General features: G+C 35.5%; 1 protein-coding gene across 1 annotated transcript; it reads left to right on the top strand.

Moving 5' to 3' along the window:
* Window positions 1–9,423: 9,423 nt before the first annotated feature.
* Window positions 9,424–15,676, top strand: LOC144959615 (uncharacterized). The gene is made up of 3 exons (XM_078892251.1): window positions 9,424–9,504; window positions 12,412–12,782; window positions 15,183–15,676. The coding sequence occupies exons 2-3, from the start codon at window positions 12,429–12,431 to the stop codon at window positions 15,369–15,371; spliced, it is 543 nt and encodes a 180-aa protein (XP_078748377.1). The 5' UTR covers window positions 9,424–9,504; window positions 12,412–12,428; the 3' UTR covers window positions 15,372–15,676.
* Window positions 15,677–17,500: the final 1,824 nt, after the last annotated feature.

The raw sequence follows: 17,500 nt of genomic DNA on the forward strand, positions 1-17,500 counted from the left end.
AGCAAAAAGCCCCAGTTTCTGTGATCTAGCCTGAACGACGGTACCATTTGCTGATTACAAGAGATAAAGCTGTCAATGAGTAATTAATTACCGCTGCAGTCGATTGGGTAAAGAGTGATCACTGAGTAGGAAAATTAGTTATGCATAAAACATGCACTTAAAAAAAAAAATATTCTGTGACTAAATTTTCAAATTCTGAGTCAGATTTCCTTCAGTTTACTTAAAGATCCATCTTTCTTCTTTTAAACTGCTTTTACATGAAGAAATGTCATCCAGAAATAAATTATTACGATATAAAATAAAAAGGCACCTAAAATTTAGAATTTTACCAAAAGTACATTGAATAAAATATTAATAGATTCTAGTATTAAAATGTCACCGTACAGATTTGATTTTTTTTACGCATATGTAATAGTTAGCATGTTCTATTTTATCATAGTTCAAACATAATAGCCATTTTAAGCGACGGCTTATGGTTATTTGAATTGAAATCAGCCAAATTTCTTGAAAGTGAAATAATGTTATGTCACTGAGTTACTGACAATTATGTCTTTACATTGTTATATGTAATCCGTAGCAGTGTTTTAAAACCATAAATATCAAAAAGCCAATGTTTACCACGGGTTCTCTATCATTGAAAGGACACCAATAATTCCCTCTTAATCTTAAATAGGACTGTGGCATATATCTCAAGTAATAGATGATCAAACAATTCCAGCTTTGAAATCCTGATCTTTGAACAAATTTATAAACACATCTTTACTGCATCCGCCATCAATATTGGTACTAATATTTATAATCTTATACTCTGTTTTTATCGAAGTTAATAATCAAATTCCACATAGATATTTCCACTCGTTGTCCTGTTGAAATCATGTCCATACCCACCCACCCACACGCACACACACACACACACATATACACACAAACTCATACACACACACACACACACTCACAAACCACTCGCCTACTCACAAGCACAGGATAACTCGTAAAAGAATGATGTTAAAGTTAATGGTAATGGGTTTGTATAGAAAGTTGATAGTTTGATTATGTAATGTGAGCATAAACCGTTGATTTCAGAAGAAAATATTTTAATTTTCCAAGTCGTAAATTTTGTTCAAGGTCGTAAACTTAACTCTGAGATTTTGCCGGACACCCAGACATGTTTTTATACTATATGCATACCGGTGATGTGGAGATTGTTTTCTGGCCCAACCCCTCAAACCCCGCACCACCGATAGACTAGTAGTTCGATCCAGAAGGTAACTAGTGGTTTCTACCGTAATGATAATAATAATAATAATAATAATAATAATAATAATAATAATAATAATAATAATAATAATAATAATAATAATAATAATAATACATGACATTTATAACATGTTCATCACTGGTGATGCTCAATGCGAGAAACAATAATACAGTGGCCTACAAATGAAACATTATACATACTACATTAACCTAATTTTATTATACACCAATGTAATAACTAAACATAAAGTAGTTAGTACAAAATAGGTACATAATACATCCACATACTATGTCAAATAAGGAAAAGCTATAACATAATGATATAATAACATAAAATAAATTAACATTCATTTTCGACAACGTCACAGACACCGCTAAATTGCACGAGTCATTATCGGAGAACAACATGTGCCGGATTGTAACAGCGCCAACTCACTCTGCTGATCGTAATTTAGATTGGGTAATTGTAGAAAATTTAGAGTCCCAAAAAAACAACGCCATCGTCAATTATCTCCCCTTTTCGGACCACTCCCAAATTTCTTTCGATCTTGACGTTTCAAGACCATGCCAATAAACCACCACCACATCAACCAGAAACATCAGGGATTAATTTGGACAATTTCAAAGGCGATTTAGAAACAAAACTTATTCCAAATTCAATGATTTCTCCAGACCAGTGGAATAGTTCTCTCATCGCAAAGCTTGACAATCATGCGCCATTCCAAATAAGGACCGTCACCAAGCGCAAGTATGCTCCGTGGTATACGTCGGACGTTAAAGAAGCTAAAATGAAGTGTCGGAGAGCAGAAAGACTGCTGAAAACATCAGGCCTTACGATTCATCGCGAATTATTCAAGAACATATATCGTGCCTAGAAACAACAATAAAAAAGGCAAAGACCATGTATTTTCTTTCAAAATTCGAAAATTCTAAATCTTGCAAACAGTTAATTGACATCTGCAATGATCTACTTGGACGTGAAAGATGCACTTCATTACCATCTACAACCAATCAAAGAGACTTGCCAAACAAATTTGTCAACTTTCTAAAAGATAAAATCCATAACATTCGATCAGAACTCGATCGGCATGAACCATTTATACATTCTGTGGTACCCCTATAGACAAGTTCCAACCAGTTTCACCTAGTTTCATAAAAGAGTTGATAAAAAGCCCCCATTAAATCCTGCGACCTTGATCCCCTACCAGCACAGCTTGTCGCCAGCTCCATCGATACATTATTATCATCCATTATTCAATCATAAATACATCCATACTGACTGGCGAAGTTCCATTGTGCTTTAAAAGTGCCGTCGTCAAACCATTTCTGAAGAAACCATCACTGGACTACAATATATTAAACAATTATCGTCCTGTATCAAGTTTAGCCTTTTCGTCAAAACTTTTGGAGAAGGAAGTTCTTAAACGATTAACATCTCAACTTAAGAACAACAGTTCGGAACAACCCTTTCAGTCAGCCTACAAACATCAGCTCAGTACTGAAACGGCGCTTTTTAAAATCGTTAATGACTTGTCATGTAATGCTGATGCTAACAATATCAATGTATTATGCTTTTTAGATCTTTCAGCTACCTTTGACACCATTGACCATTACATTTTGTTAAGAAGACTAGAAAGTACGTTCGGCATAAAAGGAGTTGCCTTTAAATGGTTTAAATCACATTTATAGGATCGATGCAGACTGTCGTGGTGAATGGTGTTCATTCAGAACAACTTTTACTAAACTTTGGAGTGCCACAAGGCTCTGTTCTTGGTCCTGTTCTTTTTGCTATATGTATGCAGCCCCTTCCTAGAGTGATACCCAGATCAATCTGAGTTATCATTTTTATGCAGATGATACGCAAATATATGATTCAGCACCCCTTATTAATTTACAGTTCTTAATACAAAGAATTACGAGCTGTTTTAATGAGATTAAATCTTGGATGTACCATAATAAATTAAATGATAATAAAACAGAGATTTTAATGTGTGGAAGGCCGAGTATCTTTAAACAGCCAAATAAATTACCTTTACTCTAGAAAATAGTACAATAGAATTTTTAAATAAAGCAAAACACCTTGGTCTCATCATTGATAAAGGTCTTTCCATGACAAGCGACGTGAATAACAAAATACATTCTATGTAAATAGAAATGAAAAAATAAGCAAAATTCGTAATTTAATACCGAAGCATATAGCAGAAATTTTAATTAATTCCCTTGTTTTATCTAAATTGGACTATTGTAACTCCCTTTGGGCGAATTTATCTAAAGACAAAATGAGCAAACTTCAGGTTGCTCAAAATAACGCAGCCAGACTCATTGTACGCAATAACAAAAAATACCCGTCAGCAACTCTCCTTCTTCGTGAGTCACATTGGCTTCCTGTGGAAAAAGGAGTTGTCTATAAGATTTGTACTGTTGAACACCAACAGTCCCTCCTATATTAAAGACCTTCTAAACATATATGTCCCCAATAGAAAATTGAGGTCAAGCAATGACCAATCAATCCTTGTAAAACCTAAGCCATTGCGTAAAATAGGTGAACAACCTTTTCAATTTTCGGCCCGCCATTCTTGGAACTCTATCCCATCACACCTGAGATGCTCGGATTCGTTGACAACGTTCAAATCTCGCTTAAAGTTGTATCTTTTTACGTCATAATGTTGCAATACTATTATCATATTTTGTTGTTGTCAAATTGAATTCGTATCACGTTTCCATCAAACTTGTCTTACTGTAATATGTTTTGTTTTATATCATTGTCAAGCGCTTAGAGCCTGTGACAACGGGGTAAAGCGCTATATAAATGCCATTTATTATTATTATCATTACTAGAAAAAAGCCCGCAATTTCGCGGGGAAGGAACTATTTTCATTCGATATTGCCAGAATCATTTTCTTGATTAGCTTGATTACGATTAGATGCACATTTTAATCGATGTGCTTGTCGTCGCTGCCATGCTTTATTCGGCATGATTTTAGTTTATCAGTCAGTAGATATCAATATCAATAAGTCGCAAGTCTTTACCGCGCTTTACTTGGGAGTGCTTCGCACTACCTTCAATACTTCACAAATAAAAATGGCGGCCAAGAATCAAAACAATGGTCAATTAGGAAATTTTAAACTTTCACAAATCTATATAGGTTTGTTCTAGAGTTTTTAAAACGCTTTTATATGATGACAAATTTAATAAATAAACGCCTGACAAAAGATCAACGATGAAAATACAAATTGAATGAATACTGGGGATGTAGGAGCTTTCGGAATGTCTCCCCTTTACTCTTTACTTATGTGAGGTCAAATGAAAATCTGAAGCGGACGCGAAAAATTTCAAGTCCCCGAATCTGTCTACTTTTGGTTTGTTCGGGCTAGAAGCTAGAGAGAACCAACAATTGACAGTTTGCCGAAACGTTTAACTAAATATTTCCCAGGGCAATAATTATCACATCCATGGCATAAAAAGGACAGTAATATCAGCAATAATATTAGTTGTTGTTAATCGGTGAAACTTGTTTAAAATTTCTGTAAATCCGAATACCGTCATGTGATCATGTGAATTATATCACTATGAAGAATGCCACGATTTGCTGAAAAATGCCAATCTGACAGTTCCTAGCAACCCCCCCCCCCCCCACTTGCTCAGGAATTTCTCTACTTAATGGTGGACTCCCTCCCCCCCCCCCTTTTTTTTTTTCTTCCACGCAACCACATTCCAAAACACACACACATGTATACCCCACACACACACACACACATACGCACACGCACACATATAAACATACACGCAATGAGAACACACTACTACATAACAACACTGTTCACCGCTAAATCAACACAACTGTGGTAAGGACTCTACTGGACAGATAGAGTTGAGGGTGTGGCCATGAGATGTTAGTGTCTTCGGTAATTTTTTTATGATATCTGTTTGACTTAACGAACTTTCAAACTGACTTTAGATTATAAAAGGAAATCAAGTTATCTGGTTATCTATCTGTAAAAAATAGATTTCTATTTTTCAAATCTTTCAGTAGAGTTGTGCGCCGTATCAATTTTCTTATTGACTAAAATAAGCACAATGTTCTCCACAAGGCAATATTTTTTTTAAAGAAAGGATTATTATTATTATTATTATTATTATTATTATTATTATTATTATTATTATTATTATTATTATTATTATTATTATTATTATTATTATTATTATTATTATTATTATTATTATTATTATTATTATTATTATTATTATTATTATTATTATAATATTATTATTATTATTATTATTATTATTATTATTATTATTATTATGATCATCATTATTATTATTATTATTATTATTATTATCATTATTATTATTATTATTATTATTATTATTATTATTATTATTATTATTATTATTATTATTATTATTGGGGTCAAATTACAAAGATGAGCTAATCAAGATGGGTTTTAACAAAAAGATGGTGTTATAACTTTGATTTAAATATTGATTAGGACTCCGCTTCTCTTATTCTTTTAGTAAGGTGGAAAGTCCGACGTTGTTTGAAACAATTAGTTTTGTAGAATCTAGTGCAGAGCGTAGACTCCTCGTTGGATTATAAGTTTCTAAAAATTTAGTAATATACTAGGGTGCTTGATCATTAAGACAGTTAATAACACAAAACCGTTAATTTGAATTTGATTCTCACTTTAACTGGTAACTAGTGCAGCTCATACAAAAGTGGCAACGAGTAGGATGTTTTCTTTTTTCTTAAAATCAATTTAGCAACGCATTCTGGATACTTTGCATGCGTGCTATTTTATCGTTGCTTACATTCAAGATTAACGAGTTACAGCAATCTATTTTAGATAGTAAGAAAAATGTTATTAGTTTTCTTGTTACTTCTCTTGTTAGGAAAGGTCTCACGGACGCAATTATTTTAAAAGCCTATTGTCAAACTTCTACATAGAGAATCAAACTGTGACTGCATAGCCATATGTTGATCTAGCATTACCCCGAGTTTTTTTAAACACGTTGAGAGGTTGAGAGGTTCACCCATTTATAATTAGAGTAAGCTTCAGAAATGATACATTAATTTATTTTTAACAAAAACATCCGAAATATGTTGAATATAAAAAGTAAAAATAACAGGACCAAGGACAGACCCATGCGGAACCGCATAATTTAGAGGAAATGTTTCTGATACTGCGCCATCGATCAGAACCGACTGAGATCTTGATGTTAGGTATGATTTAAACCAACTAAGTGTCTCTTATTCCAAAACTAATTTCTAGTCGTTTAATAAGTATCTCATGATCAATGGTGTCAAATGCAGCCGAAAGGTCCAACATAGTCAATAAACAGACATTAGTTTGTCCATACTATTAAGAATATCAGTGCATACTTTTAAAAGGGCAGTTTCAGTGCTATGATGTGATTTATAAGCAATAAGAAATTTTCAATTAAATTATTTAGATGGATGTGATACAAAAGTCGTTTTAATAAAATGCGTTCAAGCACTTTGGATAGATGTGGAAGGTTGGAGACAGGTCTGTAATTTTTCAGTTCGTTTATATTTAGATCGGGCTTCTTTAATAGTGGTTTAACAATGGCACGTTTAAACGGGTCGGGGGCACTACCGGAGACCAACGAATTATTTATAAGTTCAGTTATTGTTGGTAACAGTTCTTCAAATACAAGTCTTAAGAACACTAGTTGGAATGGGGTCTACTAAGTCACAATATTTTGATGGGCTATCTAAATTGGCCGACCTCACTTCATCCTTTGTGGCTGGATCGAAAACATCTAGTGTCGTTCCGTGGAATGGCCCAGAGGGCGGTGACGATGATGATGATGTATTGTCTAAGTTCCCCCTAATGGATTTTATCTTGTCGTAGAAATGGCAAAATTTTGAACTAGTTCAGCGTTATTTCTAGGCGCTGAAAAGGGTGTGGATTTCTAACTGCCAAGAAGGTCGTTTGCGGTGGAAAACAGTTCTGAGCAAGATTTTATGTTTTGAAATTTTTCGTTGTAGTGGGTCTTTTTTGCGCGTGTGATGGCGTTATAAAGAGTCGACTTAGCTGCTTTGTAGATATCCTTAAATACCGTTAGGCCACTCTTTCGCCATTTCCTTTCAGCCTGTCTCTTTTTTCTCTTTAATTCCTTTATCTCGGAATTGAACCATCGCGAGTGTGGTCGATTCGATACGACCCGACATTGTGGCGGTGCCTCACGGTCAATAATAGATCGCAATACTTTGTTGTAGTCGTTTATATTTTTAACCTCATTTACGAGGTCACAAATGCTATCTTATAAAACACTGATATCAATTTATCTATAATTCCTTGTTGTTATGTTTTGTTTCGGGAGATGAGCTTTCTTAAATGCGATATCCACAAATAAGACTCTGTGATCGTATATCGCAAGGTCAAAACTTCCTTTTTATTCTATTACTTGACACAGGGGAGATGACCCAATCAATTATGTTGCCAGCCTGGTGTGTTGTCTCGGTGATGTGCTAGTGTAAATCGTTATCGTGTAGGATTTTCTTGATTGTGATGACTGTCGGAGATGTGGAATTCAAATGTATTTTGAAATCTCCAATTAAAAAAATATGGTGAACTTTTAGGGTAGATAAACTCCGACTCATGGACTTAGTGGCTCTTAATGACTACTAATTGTCTATGTAAATTAAAAAGAAACTCGAATCTCTCGGGTGCTAAAGTAATATATGGAAAGAATGTCAAATGTAAAACATTTTTCAAAGATAAGCATTTTATCATATTGATCGACCCTAACACGAGGGATGATTTTGAAAAGGAAGCAAAATATTATTTTTAACAGTAATCTTTATTATGCTCGGTGGATTATGCGATAGACACTAGAAACCATGCATCAGTAACATTGTTTATTTATAATCAAATAAACATTGAATTTTCCCTACAGCCGAAACTGAAATATCCGACGACATTGCTGGTCAAAAGCATTATTAAGTCAGTCATGCCATTATACTTTGCACTGTGTTAAGAGTATTAAAAAGCAACTTTATTAACACACTAATTTGGAATCAATGATCATTTACTATCGATATGAGATCACACTAAACTCCGAAATACTAGCCTACTTGCACTGGTAGGTTCGTGAAGAATGGATATTATTCAACTTTACAAGCATGTAACTTGGCTTTGGTGGCTTACCTGATCAGAAATATATTGCATTATAATCTGAATTCTCTTGTCTTTCTTTTAAGCCAAAAATATATTTGGTGTACGGATACATTATTTAAATACTTCACTTAACAAAACCTAAATTTTTTGGTCTTCTTACAATTTTTATGTCAAAACTTATCTCTGGTTTAACAAGAAACGGCGCAAACGATTGTTATGAGTATGGTATCATAATAAAGCAAGATTGTATCTCGTTTTTCTCGTTTTGTTCACATCTAAAACAATCTCAAAGTGTGCGTGATTAAAGACATCAATAAAATTGGTCTATAGTTGAAATAAAATGGTCAGGTAGCATGATCATTGATTCCAAATTAATTTGTTAATAGAGTTGCTTTTTAATACTCTTAACACAGTGCAAAGTATAGTGGCATGACTGACTTAATAATGCTTTCGACCAGCAATGTCGTCAGATATTTCAGTTTCGCTGTAGTGAAAATTCAATGTTTATTTGATTATAAATAAACAATGTTACTGATGCATGGTTTCTAGAGTCGATCGCATGATCCACAGGGGTCAGATAGTCGTTGAGAGTGGAAATAGAGTGACTTTTGGATTTTCAGCTAAATGTTCGTCGTTCGGTCCCGTGGTGAAAAAAAAAGGTGGAAGGGGGGGGGGGGAAGGTATGGTGTATTTCGCAATATTGCATTTTGACTCTGCACAAAATTGATTTGATATTTAATGTTCTGATAATTTGACTATTAGAGAGACGAAGATAAATTATAGCAAGTACCTCTACACGTTTAGGATGATAGTGTTAATATTAATAATAATAATATTAATAAATAACATTTCTACTATATTGGCTCTAATACTATGACATTAAATCACACAATTGTAACAATAATCCAAAAAGACCCATTCCATTACCAGTGACCGCAAAAGAAAGGTCAATGCTTCAATTTTGGAGATAATTGTAATACAGCAATTTGGAGATAATTATGGATTGGTCTATTATATAAACCAACCAATTCCCAAGTATTTCATACCCATCATCACAGACTGACTCCCAAAGCTCTTACATTATTGTTGTAGTTGTTACACGTGAGTAGAATAATATTACCTTGATTTATCTCTCACTATTTTTGTCTTAGTCGTCATGATCGTCTCTCTCTCTCTCTCTCTCTCTCTCTCTCTCCCTCTCTCGCTCTTTCTCTCTCTCTCATTCTTTATTTCTTTCTCTATCTCTCCGTCAAGTCACTCTCCCGCTCCTTTTCTGAAATTGTCGTGATCGTCTCTATTCTATCTCTTTCTCTCTCTCTCTCTCTCTCTCTCTCTCTCTCTCTTCCTCTCTCCAAGTATCTGTCTCTTACTCTAGCTCTCCTTTTCTCTCTTCTTGTCTGTCTTTATCCCTCTCTCTCTCTCTCTCTCTCTCTCTCTCTCTCTGTGTGTGTGTGTGTGTATCACAATCTGTCTCTCTTTCTTTCTCTTTCACTCTATCATTCTCTCTCCATCTCTCCCTCTCCTTGTCTGTATTTATCACCCTCTATCTCTCTCTCTCTCATTCTCTTGTCTCTCTCTTTCGCTCTTTCGCTCTTTCTCTCTCTCTCTCTCTCTCTCTCTCTCTCTTTGTCTATTTATCATTCCTTCTCTACTTCCTTCCCAATATTTCTCTCTTTCCATGTCTCTCTATGTTTCTTTTTGTCTTTTTATGCTTTTTACACTCCCAACCTGTCACTCACTCAATCATTCACTCTCTTTCTCTCTCTCTCTTTCTCAATCTCTCTCTCTCTCTCTCTCTCTCTCGCTCTTTCTCTCCATTTTCTCTCTCCCTTCTCTCTCCCCCTGTCTATGTCTCACTCAATGTCTCTCTCTGGTTATTCTCCCATTCTTTCTTTCACTAACCCTCTTTCCCTCTCTCTCTCTCTCTCTCTCTCTCTCTCTCTCTCTATCTATCTATCTATCTATCTATCTATCTCTCCCTCTTTCTCTCTGTCTCTTTATCGGATGAATACAGGGTATTTCATTTCATTTATTCTTTTTTTAGAACTAGTTGATGACTTTTATAATATATTCCCTATATAATAGGGTTCGGATGAAAACGTGAATGAGTCCCGGGTCTACCAATTACAAGCAGGGAATAGTTGGAGTCGGCAACCTGCATCCCGGATCAAAAGTATTCATGAACAACTTTTCACTCCGCCAGAACTCTTTTAGTAAAGAGACCAAGATCTTATATTTTTTAAATATTTGAACTGAACGATAATCTAAAAAAAATCTAACATATTCGTAATTATTCAGTAAAAGCACTATAAAAGAGTATTGGCTACATTACTCATTTCATTTTTAAAAAAAATCAAATATCACAATTAAACATGAAGAAAAAAACTATGTACAACATTTTTGATCTCCTCTATGGAATATCAAACGCCAGAATTATTATTTTTAGATTTGAACCGTAAAATATTCAAAAAAATTCTAACATATTCGCAATTATTTAGTAAAAGCACCCTAAAAGTGTCTTGGCTACAATACTCATTTCATAATGAAAACAAAATAAACATGAAGAAAAAACTATGGACAACATTGTGATCTCCTCGACGGAATATCAAACTCCAATTTGACATAAACCGAGGTGAAAAGAGACTGATCATTCTTATCTCTCGTTACCTTCCGCTCTTTTGGTAGCCGGCAACCTTATATTATGGTGTTTGTATACTACTCGTTGTTTGAATATTTTGATCAGTCGTTGTGCTTGATATTACAATTGTTGTCGACTGATGTCAAATTCATGGTAAAAGTCACGTTTGGTTGCAAAATTATTCCCTCTCTCAGTCTTGTTGAAGAAAATAAGTTGTCAGCTGATTCGTGTAAGCAAAAATTTTCTCTGTCAGAGGAAAATTAGATGTTGATAATTTGTTTGCGTCATTTTCTCTTTCGATCAGAAATATTCATGAATAAGAATAGTAGTTGGCAAAGTAACAGAAGTATTCATCCATGTAGCAGACAAGTAAATTCTTGCGGAAAATCGGGGGTACAATATAAAGTTTTTGATCTTATATTATTGTGGAGTGGTTTATTTACTACGACGAATGGTAGAGGGGTGTTATGAATATGCATTTTGTGTATCTGACCATAGCAAGGGTGATGATTTTGTTACCTCCTATTGTGGGCAGGATGTCACTTCATGTGTCGCCCTTAGGCCTATATCTGTTTTCCGAATTGCTTTTTAATCTTTGTCTTCGAATAGGATTAGATGGTTTGTCTTGGTCATAGCCGGAGTCCTTGACTGAAAACGAAGCAGTCAAAGGTATAGTATTAGTTTTGAGAGATGGCATTCTGTTCCTTGCACATCATCGCTACTGTACTTTTATATTTCATTGTTTTGATTATACATGCATCGTGATTTGTAAATATTTGAGACTATCCCTCATTGTGTGTGTGTTTGGGAAAAGCATTTTAGATATTCTTAAACTGAGAACATTGATCGTGTGCTTTGTAAATTTACATCTGTTCCCTATTTAAATCATACCTGTTTGTCTAATGTCTATCTCTTTTCCTTCCTTTTTACGGTAGCAGAAATGTCTTAAATGTATTGCAAGCGCTATTGAAAAATTGTGACGATTCGGGCCGCTCTCGGAGAGTCTGTAGAGTCAGATAGCCCGAAACGTCAACAAAAGAAAAGAATAGAAAAGAGTAGGAGCATAGAAAGAGGGAACTCTTTGATAAGTTCCCTTGGAGTGGAAGATCAGACCACTGCACTGGACCTAGCATAATCAGAGGGAAGAGAAAGCAGAAGGAAGTCCGTGTTTCAAGGCCAGAAAAATGGTAACAATAAAACGAATGAATTCAAGATTTACAAACACGATAAATTCATAACTGTCCACTCCGGACTCATTCAGTTTATGTGCTAGCAACCATTGCCTGGGCATGACAACCTTAAAACAATTATTAAGACTAAGCAGTCTTTGGTGATTTGTATTAATACACATACATTTTCTCTCACTATAGAAAAGCATTCCAACACAATGGGAATTTGGTATGTAGCCACGCTACCCCTTCTTCTTGCCATCCTTGCTGGAACTCAAGGCAATCAGGAGTGCAGTCGACGTTCGTTTAGATGTCAAAAATTTACACTCCCAGCTCTGAAAAGCAGAAATCCAGATATTGATCAGATCTGCGCAGACGATAGCTGGTCACGTGACTGTATGGGAGCTTGCATGTATCTTTATACTGACTCACCACCTGAGTTTGCCTATTTCAAAGGCATAAACTATATCTGTGACGAAGCGAATAAGGAAAACGTCAAAGCAATCGCCGAATCAGAATGCTACACAGCCGTGCATAGAGATGTTCTTATCAAGTTCGATCAGTGCCTTGCGGTAAGTAAAAACAATACAACCCCCCCAGTTCAGTGTCCCATTACATCGCAACATCTAACAATCCCTCCCCATTCGCTAAAAGAGAGACCCCTTCCCCTCCGAAAAGTTGTTTTAAAACTCTTCGATCCTAATTAGAATTCATTTCTCGACGGCTCCAACTTGTCAGTCATAAAAAAGGCCCTGCACCAACAATACAATCCTCTCCCGTACTCAAGCGTGGCTATGTGGTCTTGTGATATGTCACTCACCTTTAGAACAAACAAACAAAAACACAAAAATATGTCCAGGTCCGTAATTTCAATTCATTTCTCAGCGTCTCAAACATGTCAATCATTGAAAAGGGCCATTTACTCATATATAATCCCCCTTCCCATACTTAAGTGCGACTATGTGGTCTTGTGATATGACACTCGCCTTTGACCCGTAAGTCCATGGTTTGAGTCCCACTCTAAGCAGAACGTGGTTGACTCATTGAAAAATTCTCTTTTCCCCACATTCTCTCAAGGGTGTAAAATGAGTACCTGCCTACTAGGGTTAAAGACGATCTTTTTTGGGATGGTGGATAGCTCATACGGTAGAGTCACGCTCTCCCCGGCCAGGTGGAGTTGTCGCACCAGTAAGGTCGCGGGTTCAAATCCCCATCACCGCCGCGAAATTTTTATTCCCTATTGTCTTCTAACACTTTCCTACTCACTTCATCTCTTGTTGTTATCAACATAAGTGCCTGCTCCACTCACTTTTCTGAAATAAAATTTTTATCCTAATCTTCACAGGAAGCCAGTCTAGCGGCTTTATTTAGATTTTGTATGTGTAGAATATGAATTAATCTGCTTTGACAGCCAATTAGAAGGGCATACTCAGCCAATTGATTGTTGTGTGATGTAATACATATCCGCAACACTATTCTATGCATCTCCTGCCATAATTTGGCCCAATTTGGTTGATTTAAACTTAAAACTCGAGCTTTTATATAGCGCGGTATCCACTATAAAGCTCTTTACAAGGGGTCTCAAGACAACAGCAAACATACATCATACCTGTTTGTCGTAATGCAATTTTTCTCCGACAGAGGAAACTTTTTCAACGGCCAGGTACTCATTTTATACATAAGCGCGGTGTGTGAATCAGAGTAAAGAATCTATTCTAAGAACTCAACCATGTGCCTCTCAAATCGGGTCTCGAACCCTGGACCTTTCGATCCGAATGTGATCGTGATACCATTTAACCGCATAGCGCCACAATTGATCGTTCCAGGATCCGGAAGAACTTGTGGTGTGTCACTTTCTCAACTGCAATCTTTGAGATCAATAAGACGTATCATAGAAAATGATGTTGGAACAATTTCAACATAGTGATCCTCTCGACAATAGTATACTGAAATTACTCATTACTCTTTTATACAAACCGAATCATAAAGTTCGTTTTTCTAATCACATTCATATCGTGGTCATTTTGTGTCCACACATTATTTTTATTATTAAAATTATTAAAAGTTTGTTGTCCCATCGGCTGTTCATCGTCATCATTTTCTATTTATTTATACACTTTTCTTATCCGTGTATTTTCTGTTTCTTCTATTTCTCAGCTCTCCATCTTTCTCCCCCTATTCCCTCTTTCCCCCCCCCCTTTTTTTTTCATTCTCCTCATCTTCCTCCTCCTCCTCCTCCTCCTTCTCCTCCTCCTCCTCCTCCCCCTTCTTCTTCTTCTTCTTCTTCTTCTTCTTCTTCTTCTTCTTCTTCTTCTTCTTCTTCTTCTTCTTCTTCTTCTTCTTCTTCTTCTTCTTTTCTTCTTCTTCTTCTTCTTCTTCTTCTTCTTCTTCTTCTTCTTCTTCTTCTTCTTCTTCTTCTTCTTCTTCTTCTTCTTTCTTTCTTCTTCTTCTTCTTCTTCTTCTTCTCTTTCTTCATTCTTATCTTCATCTCCTTCTTCTTCTTCTTCTTCTTCTTCTTCTTCTTCTTCTTCTTCTTCTTCTTCTTCTCTTCTTCTTCTTCTTCTTCTTCTTCTTCTTCTTCTTCTTCTTCTTCTTCTTCTTCTTCTTCTCTTCTTTCTCTTCTTCTTCTTTCTTCTCTTTCATTATTATTATTATTATCATTATTATTATTATTATTATTATTATTATTATTATTATTATTATTATTATTATTATTATTATTATTATTATTCTCCTCCTCCCCTTTCTCCTCCTCCTCCTCCTCCTTCTCCTTCATCCTCATCCTCCACATTCTCCTCCTCCTTCTTCTTCTTCTTCTTCTTCTTCTTCTTCTTCTTCTTCTTCTTCTTCTTCTTCTTCTTCTTCTTCTCGTTCTTCTTCTTGTTATATTTCTTCCTCTTTTTCTCTTGTCATTTTCTGTGAATGCCCATTTTGAACTGGTTTTTCTTTTGTTCCCAAATTTTATAAAACAGGCATCCGAAGGAAAGGGGAGTGGGGCCTATCATTGGTACTGTAGATCTGCAGCCCACACATCTCAATGTATGGGTGATTTTGCCCGACAGCACTCATGTGACGAATCTGTCGCGTCAACTTTCCAGGCTCTGTTCTTCGAGATCTCCAACGGGTTGATTGGCAAGCATAGACCAGAATGCGGAGAATAATTCCAAATATTGAGAAGTGTTAATTTCCACCCTCGAAAGATTCCAGAAACTTTTTCTCTCAATGAATGGCCAACGATAATGACCCTTTTTATAACAAAAACATTACCAATTATGATTTAAAGATTTAGTTATTGATAGGGATTTTATAGAAAATTACACAAACATCTTTGATATATTATTCGAGTATTAAATTGATGTTATCTAAACGTCAGTTATAGATTTCGGATGGGAGGTTTAGGAGGTTGGTTATTTTGAAATCAAATGTATTGTTAGAATATGAAATTAAAGTATGGATTTCGAATATATGATCTCGAGTATGTCCTTATTCATTCTTTTGTTTCTGTCAGTAAAATATAATTGCGATATTGCTTAGGCTGTAAACTGAGTGCAGTCGTTTTCGTTTCATGTCCGTTTGCTCTCAGTTTGACAATTTCTCTCAGATGACCTCTTGTTTTATCACAGCAATGTGAGTGTTCCCTATCGTTTCCAGTTGCTGAACAGAACATGAACCGACCGTAACGTTTAGGAACTAAAATTTCTTTTATTTTTAATTACCCGCAAATTAAAAAAAAAAACACACGTAGTTTCTTTGTCACTGTTTGTAGAACACCTTTGGATGATCAGTATTTACTAATTAAATGTGTGAATAGTAATATAATCTTTTTAGGTAACACGTAGTTTTGTGATGTTGGTATGTTTTATATGCTTGTTGTGAGTAAAATATATAAATGCAAAACGTATATGAAAAACTGTTTTTTCACAAACTTAAAGGGAACGGAAAGGAAAATGATTGCACTCAGTTCTCAACCATAACAAGCATGTTGTCATCCAACATGTTAAGTGTTGCTGTTTTGCTTGGGACCCATTAAAAGGGCTTTAAGATCGTTGTGGGAATCTGCGATCTAGTGGTATGACTGACACTCGTCTTCGGATTGAGAGGTCACTGTTTCCGATTTCCGCTGTGACCGGCGCATAAATGAGTATTTAGAAATGACTTATTATTCACATTCACTATATTCAGGTGTAAAATAAGTACCTGTCCCTTAAAAGCGTTGACACAAATTGTAATATCGCCTTACATGCCTCATGTCTCGACCTACACATAAAGTGTTGTTGTTGACTTGGAATCCATTGTAAAGCGCTTTTAACTCGTTTAGTGACTTTCGCGCTATATGAATACTCGCGTATCTTTGTATATAATAATTTTTTGTTCTTCTCAATCAGTCCGATGTATTACTGGTTTGCGGTGATTGGTCAGATTTCGTTGATTTGTTAATTAACGGGTTCTTGACTCATTAACGAGTTGCTGACTCATTAATGGGTTCCTGTCCAATTAATGGGTTGCTGACTACTTAATGGGTTGCTGATTATTAGATGGATTGCTGACTAATTATTGGGTTGCTGGCTAATATTGGTTTGCTGAATCATTAATGGTTTTCTGACGCAATAATATGTTGTATTCTCATTAATGGGTTGCTGAATCATTAATGGGGTGCTGATTCATTAATTAGTTGCTGATTCGTTAGAGGATTTCGGTCTCACTAATGGATTGCTGACTTATTATAGGGTTGCTCACTCACTGGTGGTTTGCTTCGTAATTAATGGGTTGCTGTCTCATTAATGGGTTTCTGCCTCGTTCCAGGATTGCTGATTTATTAACAGATCGTTGACTTATTACTGGATTGATCACTAACCGATGGATTGCTTTCTAATTAATGGGTTGCTGACTCATTAATGGGTTTGTGCCTCGTTACAGTATTGCAGATTCATTAACAGATTGCTGACTTAATGGGTTGCTTACTCATTGGTGGGTCAGTTAGTGAGTAATGGTGTCACATAACGACGATTTACATTACTTTTATTGGTGTTTTATTTTAGTAAGAACGGAGTTGACATGATTCCTGTTATATCGCGGTAGGCTTAGATGAACTTTACCTTCTAATATTAGAAAACCATTCGTTTAATAGCCGTCACTTTTAATTAATTTCAAATTAGTGACTATTTTTTCTTTCTACCTTTTGCGACGTAGCCACTTATAATGCTGATTGATTTAATCTTCCTCACTCACTTCTCTCTATAACGTATGCCTTGTCGGTCATACCACTCAACATCTCATATCACCTATATTT

This window comes from Berghia stephanieae, chromosome 14 (genome assembly GCF_034508935.2).
Source record: "Berghia stephanieae isolate SIO BIC M18660-M18661 chromosome 14, UCSD_Bste_1.3, whole genome shotgun sequence".
NCBI lineage: Eukaryota > Metazoa > Mollusca > Gastropoda > Nudibranchia > Aeolidiidae > Berghia > Berghia stephanieae.

Bases quoted from the DNA above. Each gene is read 5' to 3' on its own strand.
- LOC144959615 (XM_078892251.1), top strand. From the start codon at position 12,429: ATGGGAATTTGGTATGTAGCCACGCTACCCCTTCTTCTTGCCATCCTT. The intron at 12,783-15,182 runs GTAAGTAAAAAC...TTTATAAAACAG, and splicing joins AGTTCGATCAGTGCCTTGCG to GCATCCGAAGGAAAGGGGAG.